The sequence below is a fragment of the Erithacus rubecula genome (genome assembly GCF_903797595.1).
Source record: "Erithacus rubecula genome assembly, chromosome: 9".
Taxonomy (NCBI): Eukaryota; Metazoa; Chordata; class Aves; order Passeriformes; family Muscicapidae; genus Erithacus; species Erithacus rubecula.
The window spans coordinates 32,423,602-32,444,028 of NC_136660.1; the positions used below are offsets into that span (position 1 = coordinate 32,423,602).

Consider the following 20,427-nt stretch of genomic DNA (forward strand, 5'->3'; position numbering starts at 1 on the left):
TTGCCCATTTTTCAGCCAAATGCAAGGGCTCTGATCACTCCTATTTTCCTATTCATTTATGGTAGGGTCACCTTTCATGCAGTGAGTGTAAGGGTGTCCCTTTCAAAGCCCAGACACATCCAGCACAGGAAACACTGCAGAGAGACAAATGGATTTCTGAGTCACCCCAACTCATTTATTAAGCACCAAGTTGTGCTTTTACAACTGGTCTCCATCAGAGATATTTCATCTGCTAGCAGAACCTCATCCCTGCTAATGACTCATAATGCAGCCTCACTCCACCGAGCTGGATTTCATCAGCCTCTTGTTCTCCAGGGGCAGAGCTGCTCTCTGCTCAGCCCACAGAGAGCTGCAGCTCCTCATTAGGTAAGAATCAGCTAATCAAGAGTGACCAAGGCATGGCTGATGCTGTGATTGAGGAGAGGGAGACATCTGCTCAGAATTACCCAGCCCGCTGTCTCCAGGCTGATAAGGCATTTACTGCCCAATTAGAGCAGGAATAAAGGGGTTTGGGGTTTATTCTATATTTATATATCTATTTATCTATTTATCTATTTATCTATTTATATATTTATATATTTATATATATTTATATATATTTATTTATTGGGGAATGTGGAGTTTGCTGCCCCAGGGATGCAGGGCCCAGGGCTGGGAGAGGCAGAATCTCTTTGCAAACCACGTCAGCACAAGCACAGCTGCCAGGCTCTGAGTTTGAGGGGCTGTGTGCAATGCAAAGAAAACTGTCATTTCCATGGTTTTCAGGCTAAGTTGTAAAAATATTTCTACTTCCCTTTCCTAAGTTCCATCCAGTTGTGGGGTTTTTTTTTTCTCTTTATCTAATATCCAGAGTAAAACTAACATTCAAATGTATCAAATTCATTTCTGATGTGAATGGGAAGCCATTCCCCTGAAGTCAGAGTGGGCTGTATGTAAGAATTCCTGATTAATTTGGTGATGGAGCTTGCTTTTTTATTCCTAAATGTCATATGAAGCTTTTCTAAAGCCAAAAGCTTACGTGGTTTTTTTATCAGAGCACAGGAGATACATCTCCTTTTTCTTTCTTTTTACAGGAAAAAACTGTAATAAAACATGACCTTTTAATACATAATCTGTAACAGAATATGCTGGGCAGATAAAATATGTAACATGAGAAAGACTGCATTGAAACTGAACCCTAACTGGGGCTGTAACTGAACATAACTCTTGTTTCCCTTAGGGAAAGGAGGAGCATCAGATAGGAAGAGGACACTGTGATTTTCCTGGACAGAACAACACCAAAAAATGCAAATATGTGGGGCAGATGAAGGAACAGACAAGCTCCAGGGAGGAGTGAGAAGCACAAATTGCCAGAATAGTCCCATTCTAGGGGATCATTGCAGTGTTCTCAAATTCCCTTATTCCTACAAAAGTGTGTGCACACACAGCTACTTCAAATGAATGAGGAGCAGGTAGCAAGATAAAAGCACAGGAATAAATTGGACCCATTTCTTGAAGGAATCTGTCTGGATTACTGAGGCCAGACATCAAAGAAAGGGGAAAAACAGCAGCCTCTTGCCAAGATTATGTTTCCATATATGCATTTCCTCCCTACTCTTCATATAGACTCTGCTTTTTGCATCAGCCCTCTTGGCTGATATCTCAACACTTCGCTGCTTTTCATCTCCAAAATGTGAACAAATTCATTCCCGAGGCTCTCAAAATGTGAACAAATTCATCCCCGAGGCTCTGCTGGGAGGAAATGAGATAAATAAAGGCAGGGATCCCTCCTTGCCTTTGGGGTGGAGGGAGGGTGGGCTGGGACAGGGCACAAGCTCCTCCAGGAGCTGCAGGCAGGGATGGGCTTGGGTTCCTCCAGCAGCACCTTCTGCCATCCTTGGAGCCCTGAGATACTGTCACTGGAAAGGAACTGACATTTTCTGGAAAGAGTCTCAAAATTCAGTGTCCAGCAAAGTGCCTGCTCCTCCTCTGAATTCAGCCATACACAGAAAAATCTTGTCCTCAAATACTTTTCACCCACCTTTTTCTTTCTTTCCCAATTGTTTTTTTTTAAATTATTCTCTCTTTTCCTTACCCTTTTTTTTATTTTCTGCAGCAGCCCTGCAGACATGCCTGCAGCCTGAGTCATGAATGGAAAAGGAGCTTACATCAGGGGTGTTGAATGGGATCCTGCCTGGAGAAACATCCAGGAATCACACTCTGCTGTGGACACACATTCCCTCCCTTCCCCTCTTTTCTCTTCTCTTTCCATGGATTTTGTGGCAGAGGAGGACACCAAGGTTTTTAGAGAGGGGTCTGTGCACATTGGCCACCTTCCCTGCAGCCCTGGCAGGACAGGAATTATTGCAGTGCTGAAGGCTGCCCTATGGAAATTCATACACACCTGGAAATCCCTCACAAGGGAGCTTGGAAAGGGGGGGGAAAAGGGAAAATAAAGAGGAAAAAAAATGAAAGAAAAAAAGGTATAAAAGAGACACGGGTTAGATGAACGTTTATGTGGAAATTCCTGCACTCAGTTCCTGATTGGGATTTTTAAAGGAAACAAAGGTATGAACTCTTCATGACCAGTGTTTCCTCAGCCCCTTAAAACAATTCCTACACTCAGTTTGTGATACAAATTACTTCTTCTAACACTACAGGGACATAGCCTTAGAAGAGCCATATCCCAGGACCTCAAAACACAAATCCTGTGGGGCAGATGCAAGGGGAAGATTTTATCTAAACTCCAAGACCACAGCACAGCAAAGCTGCCAAACCTTAGGATTTAAGCATGATTGTAACAATATTACCAGGGGTTTGCTTTTTTTAAAAAAAATCTTATGACAAAGCAGAAAAAACTTGAGGACATGAATCTTTCCCCTTCCAGCATGTTGTATCAGCATATAAATATTTCCTTTCACTGTTCCTTTCTTTCAGGATATTCATGCAAGGAGCTCCCCATGGGGAACTCCTTGTGTTTATGGGTTGTGTGATCTTTAAGGTCCCTTTCAACCCAAGACTTTCTGTGACTCTAAGAAGATAAAAAACAGACCAAGAAAGCAGCAGTTTCTCTCCTGGTGGGGCTGAACCCTTTCACTCCAAAAGGACACCATTGCTAAAAATCATAGAACAAACCTTTGTTTCTCAATGCCCAAGCTAAATATCTAATTTTTGTACCACAGACCTGTGGGAAATACCTGTGCCTTTAGAGCCACAGACTGATCCCATTTTTATCTCTGGTAGCTGAATTGCCATATTTCAACGTGGGTTACACCATCTGCAGAAGGGGGAAAACTGTTCCTTCCAGTAAAATGAAACTTTTTACTTCAAATATAGTGAAATCCCAACTGTCAGCTCGGGCTGCAGTGCTGCAGGACAGCTGCCAGCTCCAGCACTTGCAGATAAACCAGGCTGAGGTCACAGTTTTTTGGCTAAGACACAGAACAGAATTATAATAGCAAGTGTATTCTGACAGGTCCCAGCTCTCTGTTTGGGGTTTGTTTGTTTAGATTTGTTTCTCTCTCTGTATTTCAGGCCATTGATTCTATAGAAGCTTGTCAGTTCATTAACAAATCCTGCCAGCTATTTTCTTTGGCACTGGGAATGGGTTGTTTCCCTGATAAATTAATCCAGCTCCAATGTCCCTTGCACACCAATCAGTGTTCCCATTCAGGAGGTCAGGCAGAAAAGTGGAGAGAATAACTTCTTTTCTTTTAATCAAAAAGAGGAAAACAAATATTGCTGAACTCTGAGGCCTCACTGGAACTGGTGACATCAGCATGAACATGGCTACTGCCTGATTTCCAGCCTAGGGAATTCTGCTGGAGCCTCCTCAGTCCTGGGGAAAAGCTTTAGAGTGACCTCCAGCCCTGGGCAACATCCCAACCCATCCTGGGCACTGTGTCTCCATGAAGAAGTGGAAAATGTGCAAGGGGGACAATCAGAGATGACCTAAACCTCTGGAGATCTCTGGGATGCTAAGGGATTTAAAGGATGAAATAGAGGATTGTGCCGTGGCCTGAGGTGGATTTTGTCTCCTGATAAAATGGAAGAATTTTTACAGAGGGAATAAAAGGCAGCAATGTAACCTCATATATTGCCTTTTTTATATTGCTTTGTTAAGGCTGGGCTATAAACCTGACAAAAAGGAGCATAAAATGATGGGGAAATGAAGAGTGAACTCAGCTCCTCTAAAATATTCCAGCTTTTTCTTTCCATTTCCATGTTCCAATGGACACTGCCAGTGGCCCACCAGCCACAACCACACTGATGCCACCCCCACTGCTCCCTCTGCAAAGCTGGACAATGAAATCCTGGCAGATGGAAACTGTCCAGGACACCCCTGGGATGTTCCTGATGTACTCAGGGGCAAAGCCACCCCCCCTCCATGCTCATCCTCATATGCCCTCATCTTATCTCAGCTTTTTTATCCTTCTGTGGCATCCCCAGCCTCAGGTACACACAGGAGTCAGAGCTGGGAAATCTCCCCAGCATCTGTTCAGAGTTACATTTCTCTGACTTCCATAATTATGACCTTTGTCAGCAGACCGTGTAAGCATGAAATTCATTTTGAAAATCAGTAATTCTGCTGACTTCACCTGGATCACCCACATGTTCAAAGTTAAAAGAACACTGAAGGGCTTTGCTGTGTGCAGACCTCACCCTGACAGAGTGCAAACCCTTTCCAGGCACAGACAAACAGCCAGTAGCCACAGACTGTTCCACTCCCAGCTCAGGTTTAATCTTGCAGGGCTCTGTTTCACTGACACAGCCATGGGCTGCTTCCCTCTAAGACCCACACACTGCAATCAGCTTCCAAGGGATTTCTGAGTGCATACATTACTGTCCCCTGCACACCAGCAGAGCATCAGTATTAGTGATGCAATGCACCCCAGCCCAGTCAGCTGCTCCAAAAAGTGCTTTATTTTGCAGCTGATGGATGCTTTGCTGATTCTGGAAATCTCTCCATATGACAAGTGTTTCTAAAACATTTAAGGTACTACAGAGCTGAAGGTTCTCAAGAGTGCAATCATCTTTTGCAGCTAAATCATGGTAAGGAATGTACTTGCAACGTGAGCTGGCTCGCAGGTTTTCTGCCTGTGACAAATTGAATCCACCACAAATAATTTTTGGGGTTGCAATTACAAATGGGCAGTGCCTGGAAATTAATCACCAAAGTATTTAATGAATATCCACAAAAGTAATTTCAACAGCTGCAAGCCATTGAGATTTCCAACCCTAGGCTGCCAAGTCAGGTACCAGTAACTCTTCCAGAAATCACTCAGAACATCTTGCCCAGTACATATGAACACATTTTGATGAGTCTAAATATCAGAAAACACCAAACTGACATTCAGTATTTCCACAGATAACAGATGGCTTCACACGTTGCTCCCCACTTGGGGTTGCCTAATGCATCTGAATCATGTTTTGAAATATAACTCAAGGTTTGGAAAATCTCTAAGGTTTTCAATAAATGGAGTTTAATGTCAAGACTACTCCAAGCAGCTGTTCCTCCTAACCATGGGAAATCACATCCAGGGTTTTTTTGCATGACCCAATGTAGAAATTATGTAATTTGGGGGTCCCATGCACCTCCACCCCCACCATTCTCCAATGCTTTACATGAAAGCACAGCAAGATAACAGCACATGTCTCAGAGCTCCCTGTGCTGCCACTTTTTGCTCCAGACAAGGTGTGTGTGTTTCTCTCTCCACTCCTACCTGAGTAATGGCTCAATGCTTGCAAGGCATTTGAGCTCCATGTTCCACAGCAGCATCAGAAAGAGGGAGCAGGGGCTCATCTGCATCCTTGGACATTCCCAGGAAGCAGGGATGGGAACTCTGCTCCCTTCCCCAGGTTTTTTATGAGCTTTTCCCACCTCTGGAGTCCAGAACCCACAGGTCCAGCCTGGCCTGCTGCCATCAGATGTTTGTTCTACAGAAATGCAGGCTCCCATTTCTCTCCTGGGCATTATTTCCAACTCCATGCCCCTGCAGAGCCCCTGGAAGCAGCAGGATGCTCGTGGCCCCTCCTGTGCCAGTGACAATAAACCAGCACTACAGGCAGAAGAAACACAACCACAACTTCCATAGACAAGCACAAAGAGATTGGGATTGCTTTCCCTGGGAAGCACAGCCCAGTCCTGCAGACCAGGAAAAACAACAAAAATTGACCCACACATGCACAAACTGAGAAAACTTCTGCATGGACCTGCAACACTCAGACCATAACCTCTTAGGAAAATCAGAGTCAGAAATCCCAAAGAAAAGAGCAAAATGATTTTGCAAGATCATGACCATTTTTTTCCTGTGGTTTGGGATCTGTGAGCTGCCTGGGGCTGCAAGTGCCAAACCCAGGCAGGGCTGATCCCACATCATTTCCATTCCACTGCCTCAAAGCTCCTGCTGGGATGAGGAACCTCCTGTTGTCAACACCACACACAGCTCTTCCAGAATGCTAACCTTCATGTGGACACCCCACCAAACTAAAAAAATAAACTCAGTTTACCCCAACTTAAAAAAAATAATTAATAAATGTATTTCTTAAGGAGCAGGTCTCAACATCTCCAAATCCACAGTCAGACAGACGCCTGTAGAGGTAATTTATTGCACTTTCCTGTCCTGCTCTAAAAGAGGTGGAGATTGCATCTTAAAATCTTCTAAATCTGACTTTATTACAGGTACAAGAGAGTTTGGTATGTTCAGCAAAGCCTGTATTAGCAGTTTTATGGGTTTTTATGTTTTTATGTTCTTTTAATCGCTGACATGGAATGTAAATAGTTTCCTCAATTGCTGCATACTTCCCATTCCTGCAGGAAGGCACACCCTTCGACAAAGATTAAGAGAATATAAAGTGAAATCCCTGTTTACTAAAGGAATTAAATTCTCCTCTAGTTACTGGAACACAGCAATCTGTTCATGGGGGATCTACACACCCTTCAAGGACAGGTTTTCAACAGCTGAGGGGCATTAAAAATAATGTAAAGGAAGCTCAATATTTGGGCTTGATGTTGACTAATAAAGTGAACTGGAATTTATCACAGCTGGGTAAATTTAGGGTTCATCCAAATGACTGGGAATAAAAAACATCCTGCATTGTTTGATCCCAGAGGACTAAAGAAGTGCCCCATGGTTTCCATTGATGTCCATCCCCAGCCTGAGGCAGGATGTCCCCAGCCTCCCCTGGACATTTGCTTTCACAGGCATTTCACATTCCTTCCTCCCAACACATCCAACTGCATCTCTCACATCCACACTATTAAACTGAAAAAAATGCCTCTGGGTTTGATTCCCCAGCAGGGGAACCTACAGGGCTCCCAGATCCATGGGAACTGTTATAAAAAGTTTTCCCTGGGCTGAGAGTGATCTTTGGTTTGCCTTTGACAAACAGCAAGCAGTTGTCCTGATCTGGATTCCCACCATCCATCCTTGAGATTCTCTTGGAGGACAACGGAAACTTGTGGGATAGACAAAGATTTTGATGAGTTTTTTCCATTTGTCATGGACTTCCAGAGCAGTGATTTCATTCCTGTATGGTTCTGTATCCCTTTAACAACTCTGCCCATGGGAACACATCTACAGCAGTCCCTGATCCTGCTCTGAAATCTCATGGACACGAGCAGGATTTGCCAAAAGCACATGGAAAAAGATGCACACAAACACAGGCTCAAGCCCAGCAGTGGTCCTGGGCTGCATGAACAGCACAACCATCCCATCATCAGCCCCTTGGCAGCAAACCCTGAGAGCTCCATTTACCATTCCAGCAGGGCTTAATCCTGAATTCTTGACTCATCACTCCTGATGGACACTGCATGGAGCACATGGTGGGTGCAGACAGCATTAGGAGGGATGAGTCCTCCCCAGAAAAATTCCAGAGATTGTAGGGTATTCCAGATTACTATAAAAAGAAGGCCTTACCACAGGAAAGGAGGACAAATCCAAAAGAAATACACAGGAAAACCCTGAGAGGCAACATGTCCATTTTCAGCCCCACATAAATACAACCATAAACATTCTTGCTCTATCAGCAATGCACAAATACCCATAATCCAAACTGGAACAAAACTCTCTTGTTAGGGGACTCTTTATAGGGGATCAGTAGCAAAACTGGCCCCAGGTTAAATTTAAACCATCAATTTTAAAATTATAACCCTCCTCCAAGAGTACAAAGTGACCATGCAGCAGGGTACTCACTCATTCCTCTCCAGATCAATGACCAGATGTTTATTTTCAGCTTGAATTACAAACTGCAGCAGTGCTGGGTGGTTCTGAAAAAGGAAAACAGAGTTGGTTGAGCCCAAACCCAGAGCACATCATCCTGCACCCAGCTCTGCCAGGGACACATCATGGAATCAAAGGAAGGTTTGGCTTGGAAGGGGTTTTAGGAATCATTTAGTTCCCATGGGCAGGGACACCTTCACTGTCCCAGACTGTTCCCATCCTGCCCAGTCTGGGCTTGGGCACTGCCAGGGATCCAGGGGCAGCCACAGCAAATCTGGGCATCCTGTGCTAGAGCTTCCCCACTTTCAAAGGGAACAATTCCTTCCTAACATCCAAGATGTATTTCAGATTTTTAAGATCTATTTCAAGCTTTTCATAGGGCATGATTAAGTTTCATCTTAAAAGAAAGAAGAAGTGGTGTTGCAGCAATTCAGGTCATAGAATATCCTGAGTTGAAAGGGTTATTAAGTGCAAAAAAATGTGAAATATCAATAAAAATATGGTCAGCAGTATTATCAAGTATCTCTGTGACAACAATAGACAAAGTATTTATGCACAGACAAGTATTTAAGAGAACTTTCTAAACAAGACATGAGCAACAGAGCCCACAGAAATCCCAGCTGCACTCCAGCATGGATCAGGACATCTGGATTTAATTTTCAAGCACCATCATGACTGTGTGCAATCTTCATACTGCCTTTCCCCTGATTATAAAAAACAAGTTCTTTTTCATCTCCAGCATCCACAGGTAAACCAAATAATTTTTGGGGTGTGCTGTGAGAGAGGATCTGGAGCAGTGGAGGCCTAAACCCTTGCAGGAATGGGCAATGCACCTACACAGGCTCTGGAAACTGCACTTCCAAGGAGAAAACAGAGTTTGCAATGTGCTACTCTTGATCCAAAAGACTCAGCTCACATATATTTAAAAACTGTTTACATTTAACTTACATTTCATTAAACAAACTCACTGGAGTGCGTGACAGCATTTCCTTGTTTGAAATTCCAACAGTAGCTCCATAAATCAGCTGTTCCCCCATTCACTCAAGAGGCTTTTCTGGAGATTTGTGTCAGCCAATTGCAGCAAGAATCACTTTAGGGTTCTGGTGTCTAATTGATTTATTGGGAAATGTGTCTGAATTTGTGATTGCTGCAGCAATCCCAGTGGAGCCTCTGTGACAGACAGAGCATCCCCACCCTTGGAACGCAGAGATTTTCACATAGCTTGAAAAATTAGAGATGTTTATTAAAAAGTGAAATTATTGGGAAGCTGTCATAGACTAAACAGAATTGTTCAAATGACAAAGAGCTCCCCAGTGCTCTCAGGGTTTATTGAGCCCAGGCTGGGAGGGAGAACCATTGCTGCATCCAGTGTCCTGCAAGTGAGAATCCAAACGTGCTGTCTCAGCAGCAGCACTGAAATTCTGCATCTCTGTGAACTCTGCAGAAACCAGATCCCAGCAGAATGCTAAATAAATGCTTCAGACTATCCTTGGCACTCAGCAAACACATGGGAGTCATTTATTGGCATGAATATTTAGAAGCAGTGTTGATTATGACTTTAATATTAGTGCATTGCTTCCAAAACCCGTGAGATCTACAGAATATGGAGTTTTGAGAGAGAAAACCACAATTAATTACAATATAACACAGTAAATAATTAAGATATTGCAGTGGCACAAATGGATTCTTTTGAGCTGAAGGCCCTCTTAATATGGAAATGACAACTATGTTTATTCATGAGTTCACAGTGGTACTTATTTGACAGTCAATGGATGTTGGTAAAGTTGCAAAGTTAAAAAAGCAGCTGCAGAATAGAACAGGCTGTTACAAGACAAAATCATCTCTCAGAGAATTCCTAAAGCTGAAACAACTTCTTATGGAGCACAGCAATGGCCCCAGTTATGGATGCTGCACTGCTGGGCACAAGACCCAGGTTCAGAATCTTGCTTCACCATCGATTTTTTTCTCAAACAAATGTCTCATTTCCCTCTTTTCCATCCGAGAGGAGATGAGACTATATTTCTTCTTAGTCTGACTGGAGCTCATAAGCACAAACACAGCAAAAATTACCCACTGCACAGGTGTTAGTGGGACTACAAACAGAAACACTTGAAATTATAAATTTCTAATGGTGAAGGAAAATGAGTCTCTTTCAGAAAGGGCATTTGAGGTTTGTATTTTGGTTTTTCCTCCTCTTTTTAAAATTCATACTGCTGTAAAATTAATTCAGATTTTTTGTTTGTTAAGGCTTTTTGTTTATTTTTCTTGCAGTGGCTGTGGAGTATTCCCTAAAGTTTTTGCACTTTTCTGCCACAAACCCTTAAAAGTTCATTTTAAATCCCATGAAACACTGTGATACCCTCTCCTTACAATCAATATTTTCAAAACTGAATCACAGGGTGAAATGAGAATGACTATAAATACAGATATTAGAACACTGCTTTATATTTTCCACTGAGAATAATCAAAAAAGCATCTTGTGGGGGGTACAGAGCCTCCTGCTCAGAACATTTGAGAAAGAGCCACTTGTAAGTCTCCTTATGAACCACTAAAATAATTTCTAGGTTGGTGCCACAACTTATTCCCACATTGATCCCTTTAAAATCATTGACTGTGGAAGCAAAGCAGACCTGATAAGAATGGCATTATTTAAACCACAATGAAGAATTTTTTATGGTTCTACTTCCTTTTCTCCACAAACTCAAGTTTTCTACATCTCTCCTAAAACTGCAGTTTGCCATTTTCTTTTTTTTTTTTTTTTTTTTTTTTTCCTGATATCCTGAGAGGTCAAACTTCATTATGGTTGAAGTAGAAATCTCCATAACTTTCCCCTCTTATTTAGAGGATTTACATCCAAAATCCGCATCCAACTGTATCAAAAAACAGGAAAAGCATTCCAACCCCCCCCCCCCCCAATTTGCTTCTTCTTTGCTGGGAGCTGAGGGGTTTTGGTTGGAATTGACGTTAGCAAAACTCAATATTCTGAAGGAAATCACTGAAACATTAAGTCAAGGTCAAGCAATTCCGACTGATAAAGCAGATTAAAAAATTAATAAATCAGTACTTGATTAACTAGAAGATGAAGGAACAGCAGCCAATTTCTGAGTCACAAGAGTTCTGCTGTAAAACTGCTATAACTAGTACATATTTTTAAAGTACTAACTTGATTTTTCCTTTTTAAATCACATTGATCTTCATTGAGAAAGAGCAAAGGAAGGATAGTTTAGGGTTTAAGGGCTTCCCTGTGAACGTGGGGATGGTGTTGGGAATGCTGTCTAATAATAATGATATCTAGCCTCAATATAACCCATTTTTATTCCTGAAATGCTTGTGGAGAAGCATTTGGGGAAGATTTGTTCACCTTGGTGAACAAATTTCACCATTCTGAAATTTGAATGCAAAGGAGTTATCAACTGAACAAAATCTTAATTATTGCTGGATCCCCCTTTGCTTTGGGCTGTGATCCTACTGCTGGGATTGGGAGAGAATATTCCAAATAATTTATTCTTATGTTTGAAGAGCAGAAAACTGATGGAATGGAGAATCCTAACACATCTGTCTTTGCAGCTCCTTCTCTATAAAGGATTTGATTGGATTGATATACATGACTTAGATCAGCACATACAACTTTAAATAAATTCTAGCAATTACATCAGAAATAAAGGGAAATATCTACAGGTAAGGAAAAGAGTGAAAATGAACTCAAACCAGCAGCATTAATACATTTGGAAACACAAATGCATGTTCAGCTGTATCCAGTGTCTAAATCCACTGTTTGAGGACAGAGATCAGCACAAGAAATAGAACCAACAGGGGTCATTTTGCTTCTCTGGTTTCAAAGTTTTAAATTATATCCTGACAGGCCCACACTGAAATAGGCAGGTTTGTTTAATCCAGCAAAGTGGTTTCCAGGCCTTCCAGAGCTGGGATTAACTTGGCTGAAAGTCACCCAGGCCCATGCAGGGCTGAAAAGGGCAAAAGTTTGTAAGATAGGAAGGAATAAAATTATAATTATGAGCAGAATTATGGCTTGTAATTAGTTGCATGCAACGTGGCTCCTGACATTCCACAGGGAGCTAAATAAAAAAGACAGAGTGTCATATTTGATAATTACCTGCCTGGGCTTGGGTTTGAAGGCAGAGAAACGACATCAAGATTCAGGGATTTGATAGACAAAGGATTCTGCCAAGGGGTGGTTTGGGAGCATTTTTGCATCCACATTTTTAAACTGTGCTAAAGACACTGATGTTTGCTGCCAGAGCAAGGCCTGGGACAGGATATGGACATGGAGATTTTGGAGAAAGTCCAGAGAGGCCACAAAATGATGGGGGGAAGATGGAGCCCTCTGCTCTGGGACAGGCTGGAGAGCTGGGGGTGCTCAGCTGGAGCAGGATCCAGGGAGAGCTCAGAGCCCTTCCAGAGCCTGAAGGGCTCCAGGAGAGCTGGAGAGGGACTGGGGACAAGGGATGGAGGGACAGGATACAGGGAATGACTCCACTGCCCAGGGCAGGGATGGATGGGATTTTGGGAAGGAATTGTTCCTTGGGAGCTGGGATGGAATTCCCAGATTTGCTGCCCCTGGATCCCTGGCAGTGCCCAAGGCCAGGCTGGACACTGGGACAGTGAAGTGTCCCTGCCATGGCAGGGGGTTGTTCTAGATGATTTTAAGATCCCTTCCAACCCAAACCTTCCTGTGATTCCATGATCCTATTTACCTTCTCCTCTATGCTCTTAAAACCAGAAGTTCCAGCATAAAAAAATAAGGGTTGTGAATTTATCTCCTAAGCATGGCTCTGGAAATTAAAGACCTTTGGGATTTATCAGGCAGTCACATTCAACACACATGCATTTGTTTTTTCTTCTATCAGAAGAGTTAACACCAGGAATTAGAAACTGCATAACGGGGGGAAAAGTCCATTATTTCCAGCAGGGAAAAATTCATGCCATTTTTTGCTATCTGTATGAAAATACCTTTTATTTCACTCATTTATCACACCCTGAAATTTTGTATTTGTGCTAAAAGGTGTATTTACAGTATCACATCTTTGGGCTGATATTATTTCTTTACTATCTATAAAACACCAAAAGGGAGAAGCTGGGAAATCTATAAGAAATAAAATCACTCAGGGAATCTTACCATGGAAACTGGAACTCAATCCAACAAATGCAAGCTGCCTACAAAATATATACATTTAAGATAATTTCAACCTCCAACAAATTCTGTGCATTGAATGCAATGCTTTTAAATCTCTAAATAATTCCTGTTTTCCTTTTGGCTTCAGTTTAGAAATGAACACAAAGTGCAATGTTTTCTGCAAACACCTCCAAGACCAAGTGATATTTCATATGCAGGCCATGAAAAGCATAAACATTTAATTCTTATGGTTTTGCAGGTTCCTGGGGGCAGCAAATTCAGCTGTGCTTTGCCTGCTCTCAGATGAGAAGGATGCATCCCTGTGGCTGCTTATAATGAGCACCAACTAAGAGAACAGGGCCTTTTGCAATTGTTTTTTTTTTTTTTATTTTCTTTAATGGCTTAGCAAAGACTCCCAAGCCCTTAACAAATTGGCTGAGCCAGTCCAATGATGTAGCAAATCAAAGAACTTCCAAGTTTGTCCCCAAGTTTATTTTAAAAGTGATTATTTGAAAGCAAAATGATCAGATTTTTGCTTTCTTGCTGACTGTAGAGAGAGATGCAAGATTCCTCTATCTGGAAGACACAATAGCTAAATTTGTTTGCTTTTATTTTTATTTTTGTCCTCTTTTTCTTAACTCCTATAGCAAATTGCAGCTGCTGCTTAGAGATAGTCAGGCTTTTCAACCCTCTCCTTTTCCTGTTCCCCACACTGCCATATTATAAATCTATGGAAGATTTTGATATATATAATTTATACATTTTTTAAAACCTTCTGCCCCACATGATGTGGCAGAACCAATGGCAGGTAAGGTCCTAAACCAAATTTCTGCTCCTTCCCTGGCTTCCTTGCAGGAATCATGGAATGGTTTCAGTTGGAAGGAACCTTTAAAGATCACCCAGTTCAATCCCCCTGAAAGGAGCAGGAAAACTTTCCACCAGCTGACAGAAAACCCCACCATGGAGCTCATGGGATGCAGATAAAATAGGAGCACTTGGGAATGACCCTAATTAGGGAAACTTCTCTTCATAAGCTTGAACCACTTTGAATTAAAATGAAAAATCTCAGTATTTCTGCGTGCTGCCTCTGCAGCAGTGCCAGTGCCAGCTCTGCCCATCAGGATTTTGGCAGCACCTGCTGAAGGTCCTGAGAATCTCTGTGTATCTCTGTTTAAACTCCCTGCTCACTATTGGTGTCCAGGATCCCCATTCAGAGTTAAAAATCCAAGCAAACAACGCTCAAGAAAGAGGAAACCAAGAAGTTCATTGTGCCAGACCAAAATCAATAAAATTACAGAGCTCCAGCTCCCCATTTCCTGCTTTCCATGCAGGGATACAAAGCTAATGAAAGGGAAAACATGTTTACAACTTAGCTACATCCTTTCTGTGAGCTATTCCTGATTTACATTTTTTCAAAAATCAAAGGATTACCAGGCTAAAACATGTTCAAAATGTCATAACACCAAGCAGCAAATATTTCAGGAGCAGATCCAAAATAACTGGTTTGATGTTTGAAAGAAATCTGCACCTTGTCAGGCTGAGTTATGTAGTGAATTAATTCAGTATCAATAAAAAGTCAGGCATAAAACCTGAATTCAACCTTTACACCATATTTTCATTATCAAGCACTAAGGTTACACTGAAATATATTTAGGTGCCTTTAACCAGCTAAAAAGGGATTAGCAGAAACTTTTCAGCTTTATACTTTAAGAAACAAAGTAAAATAAATTCTTCCTTTTTAATTGAATCTAAGCAATGCAAATAGGGCAGCCTTGGTTTTTACAGCAGCTCTCCAATTATCCTCTGAACTATATCAGTTAAAAGCAGGTCAAAATCAATATTCCCTTTTCAGGACAAACCTTGCAACAAAAAAAAAAAAAAAAAAGAAAAAAATCTTTGAAAGATTTTCAAAAACAAGCTCTGAGAGAACAAACAGGGGTGAATTATGAAAAAGGGGAGCTGGTGCTGCCAACACTTTGAAAGGGGAGAGAGCTCTGGGATGCTCCAGCTCAGGATGTGGGTTGGGACAGGGATGAGAGCTGGAACCCAGGGAGGCACAGGAGCCTTTGCTGAATCTCTGAGCAGGGTGGGTGCAAAGCAGCCCAAAGCAGCCTCTGGTGTGAGTTTATTGCCCTTCCCTGAGTGCCTGGTGACCTGTGAGGAGTCTGCTCTTGGATTCACAGGCCACAAAAAAAAAGGGATGAAAGGAAAATGCAACAGCACATGGTTCTGACTGAATGGAAATGACTGCACCAAAGCTCGATTTTGTAGTAGAACAAGCAATAAAAATAATAATGAAATATGTGTGCTTTTAGCCAGCCCTCATTTGTATGTAAGTGTATCTCAAACACACAGCTCTGTCAAGAGCTGCTTCCACAAATCTACCCAAGGTCCCCAAATTTGCTCATTCAGGTACTGAAGTGACTCTGTGGAGTGCAGGATTTCCCACCCAGCCCAGCAGGACCAGCAGCAGGATCTCAGCTTGGAAGCAGCTCAAGGGCAGCAGAGCTGTTGAATCCCAGCCTGATGGAAGGGTGTGTTTGCTATCCCATCCCATCCCCTAAACTGGCCAGAAAGGCTGGACCCTGCCTGTCCTCTGACACCCTCAGGGGGTGGCCAGGAGGTTTACTGATTGCACCAATACAGATTTGAGTTTCTGAAAGATCTGGAAATATAAAAATCTTTTTAATAGCAGGAAAAAAAGAAAAACAATAAATTTGAAGAGTCTGGTTAAAAAATGGGCTAAAAAGTGAATCCTCCCTGTTTCCTTTCCTTATTGTATTCACAGCTTGGGTTGGGTGGAAAAAGACCTTAAAGTTCATCCAGTGTCACCCCAGCCATGGGCAGGGACACCTTCCACTGTCCCAGGTTGCTCCAAGCCCCAAAGTGGAAATACCCTGTAAGTTTTTGGGACAGTGTCTGGGTGGTTTGATATTCAGAAAATATCAACTGGACACCACATAGAGATTTGAGAGGCTGATGGCAGCTCCTGCTCGTGGCAGCTTTTCCTGCCACCTCTGCACCAAGATGGGTCACCCTGTTAGAGAAACATTTAACAGCTGAAAACTTCAAGCCTGGCTTCAGACATTTTTTTTTTCACTTCCTCAGAAGCTGGCCCAGGAATGAAACAACCTGGAATTGGCTCCAAGTGAAGGCACAGTCATTAGGCAGTATTTACACTGCACGTATGAATCACAACTGCTCGCTGTGCTATCAAACAGATGGGAGCAGAAAGCACCTCTTGGTTGGAATCCATTATGTGCTGCTTAAACAATGCTTGGTGCAAGGCTGTGCAAAGAAAACAAACATGCCTGGGCTGGAGAAAATTGTCACAAAACACAACTTAATAGTGCTGGCAGGCAGGAAGCAATTGCACTGGGGCTGGGCTGCCTTAGTTATGGAACAGAGCTGGCTGCAGACGGTCCTTTGCAATTTGGGTAATTACAATGGCACTGAGCAGCTGTTGGTATTTGCCAGTTTGAAACCTGCGTGGGCTTCTTTGAGGGCTGTGCAGTGCAAATTTAGTGGATCCCGTTTGGGTTGTTCCTATCTGGAAAAGTGAAATTCCTCCTCTTTGTCAGGACTCTGGGGGCTGTGATCTCCTTTCACCAGAAGTTGGATTAAAACATCACATTCTCCCCGTGTGCTCAAAAAGCCAAGGTCAAGCACAGACCGTGTCAAAGGCTTCATCAGCTCGTTAGCCAGTGTAATTATATTTTCTGCACCTTACTCCTTTGTCCCACCACGCTTCCTGAGGGTATTCCCAGCTAATAGCTCTGCATTTTCCCACCCACACATCCACAGATTTATAACAGAGCTGGAGCTGAGCAGCCAACCTGACCCTGCTTGGAAACATCTCCCCTTCCACACATGGAATTATTGCAGCCATCACCTGTGGGGAGCCCAGGAAGTGCTGTGCACTGTTGGGGAGGAGAATTATGATGATAATTACTGCTGAATTTGCAAGGATAAGAAATGTCCTGTCCTCCAGGTCCTATCTGCTCATGTTCCTCCCAGTGGGAGCTGCCTGGGGTGGGCACAAGCAGATGAGCCCCAGGTGTCACACAGGGATTGTGACACAGAATGGGATTTCAGGGATAATGCAAAATAAAATCCATCTGAACTGTCAGTGCCATCATCTGAGCCACTCCTTACACCCCTCAGTGTCACCTCCAGGACAAAAGCTTCCCCCCATCCATCAGGAAAGGTTACAAAGCCATGAAAAAACAAACCCAAAAACACATCCTGAAGGTTCAGCAAACTGCCACAGAGAGAAATAATGAGAAATTCAGTAGGAATTCTGTCCACTGAGACACAGAGGTGGCCACCCATTTCCCTGAACTGAAAGTCAACTCAGAGCTCTTCAAGAAAGCCCATAAATTATTCCATCACTGAAAGAGGATTTCAGATGCTTTTTGTTTCCCGTCAATACGAGTCTGGCTGGGCTCAGTGAGTTCTATTGAATGCACATGTATCTCCTTCAAGCCACATTTCATGCTCTCCAAACATCTCCCTCTAAATTAAATCCTTTCATTTTCCTTGAAAAGCTCAGTTCTTAATTAGGAAAGAGTTCTGATTTTCCATTTTCATTAATTCATTCGATTTCAAGATTTTGAAGCCAAAGTAATTGCAACTAAGTGAAACTTACTGAAAGGCAAAAAGATACAATCAGTTTCAGACAATGAGAAAATTAAGAATTTTTTTTTTCGAATGCAAGGGTTGGTCTGCATGTCCTGGCTAAAGTGAGTTCTCAACAATGCTCCAATCTCCAGAGAAGCAATGATAGATGTTTTGCCTCTCTGAATGAACTCGGAGGGTTGGCTAGATTAATGCTTGAATCACTTAATTTATTTGGCTTAATTTATATGCTGTTCTTCACTTTCAGAGCCTCCCTCTCTCCCCATCCACCACACAGTTCCACTGCACCAGGCCTGTGCCAAGATCTCTGAGCTCAGCCTTCCTTCTCCCTGAACATCTTTCCCAATTATGTGGCTCTGATTAAATCTCCTGTGCTAATTTGTTATTGCAGTCGCCGATTTGCTTCTGGATTCCTGTTCCCTCCTGCATCCCCAACACTGGAATGCAGGGCAGGACTGAGGAGTCAGGGTCTGATTTCCACTCTTTCAAACCACAATTTGTCCCTGATGATCTCCTGAAGATGATGAATGATTTATACAAGGGCAGATAAAATATTAATATTTTTTAAACTAATGGAAAGGGCGATTTCACCCCACTCTTGGGCTACTCAAGATAACTTGACAAACTTCCCAAAGCTGTACTTCCAAGACACATGAATCATTTTTATGTCCTGGAATGTGCCCTAAGAGAAAGAAGGATCCAAAGATTTCCTAGTAAAGTAAATTATCCTGAAACCTGGGGGCAGCATCTCACATTTTTCTGCTTAATTAGAAAGAGACTTTGCCCAGGGATACCCCACTTACACAGTGACATTCTTGGAGGAAAAAAATGGCACAAAGGAGTGGGCAAAGCACAGTAAATTTATCTCAGAAAGCTCATCCTAGAACAAAAACACATGTGGTGTTCTGACTGATATCCCCAGGTTTAAAGTTTTAATGGCCAGGATATTTCTTGCCACAAAGGCATAGACAAAACACAGATAAAAATGCTGTTACCATGAATATCCACACACACACACAAAAACCTCTTGTATACAAAAATATCTATTCATGATAAAATGCATTTTAAGATATCTAAATTGGTTATAGAGTCCATTAGGCATCTAATTACTTTTGGAGATAATTTAAGTATTTTCAATTACATTCTGAGCTTATAGAAAATATGTTTCTTTTCACATTACCCATCTGTTCAATAAGAGTAAGCTATAAAAAAATATTTCTAGAACAACTTCTTCCATGACATATTAGATAAACCTGTGGCTCTCAAAAAATAACCCCTGGATCAAGGTTATATAAATTGATATTAAAGCTCAGCAAAGATCTACTTTACAGTAAATCATGGAGAAATAGGACAGACTTTCTCCATCGAAGGGCATGAGGTAAATAACTAAAGAGGAGGTAAAAACAGATAATCAATTATTTCAGTTGGTTTCAGGGTTACTGCTGAAATTTTCAGCCCCTTAGAGAAAACCCAAAAATCAATAGAGCACAGAATTTTGAGATAACAAAGAAATAAACATCTCAAAGGCATTTGCAACATGTGATAAAAGCATAAAGCAAAGTCTGCTCTCACCTTCAGAGTGCAAATGAACAGAAAATATTCCTGAGCCTGCTCTGACCTGACTGCACAGGGGTGGGAAAGGGAAAAATGCTGCAGGAGGCTCAGGAAACATCTCCATTTCCCACCCTCAGCCCCTGGAGCAGAGCATCCCAAAAAGAACGAGCAGGAACAGAACTGCAGCTCAGCAGAGGCTGGAGCCCAATGTCCACAGGGACTGAGGGCAGATGGATTTGTCAGGAGCTGGGCAACAATGGGCAAAGCAGCTGAGAGGAGAAGCAAGTAGAGTTATAAACTGAAAACTTTATTTCAGTTGTTCTTTGTGGGATCAGATCTCCTCCCAAGATCCTTCTGTGCCAAACCTGGGCTGCCAGAGCATCCCATCCTGAGAGAGGACTCTTTACCCACCTCCTGGGCAGCTCTCACCAACACACCCTTCAGACCTGGATTCCCCCTGCTTCCCCTCTTTCCACTCCATTATTTGTATAATCCTACTCTACTTTTGCTTCCATCCCCAAAATCAGAAGCCAATGACTTGGCACAGGTAGGAGGGAACTGCAGCAGACATAAAATTTCACAAGACCTTCCAGAGCCACAGCTGCCACCCTAAACCAAACCTCTTCAAGTATTAAATATCCCAACCTCCATGGCATCCTGATCCAATTTCAGTGTCTATCTTTGAAACAAAACCAAAATTCAATAGAACAAAAGAATGAACTTCTGCTAAAGAATTCTCTTTCTCTTCACCCAGCTGAGAAAGGAGTTAATGTTTTAGTTGCCTAGATATTATTTAGTCTGGTTCTAAGTTGTATAAAGCAAATAAAATAGAAAGTAAAGCAGTGGGGCACCCATTTTTCACCCTCAGCAGAAAAGTGTTCCCCATGAAGTTTCAGGTAT

At 42.3% G+C, this 20,427-nt stretch overlaps 1 protein-coding gene across 2 annotated transcripts in view; it reads right to left on the reverse strand.

The window, feature by feature from the left end:
- The window catches only part of ADAM12 (ADAM metallopeptidase domain 12), a 166,532-nt gene that overhangs the window by 114,360 nt on the left and 31,745 nt on the right, over positions 1 to 20,427 (reverse strand). For both annotated transcript variants that reach the window (XM_079312236.1, XM_079312237.1), the window contains exon 3: positions 8,175 to 8,248. In XM_079312236.1, coding sequence (XP_079168362.1) covers positions 8,175 to 8,248 — 74 coding nt within the window. The remainder of the gene's footprint in view (positions 1 to 8,174; positions 8,249 to 20,427) is intronic.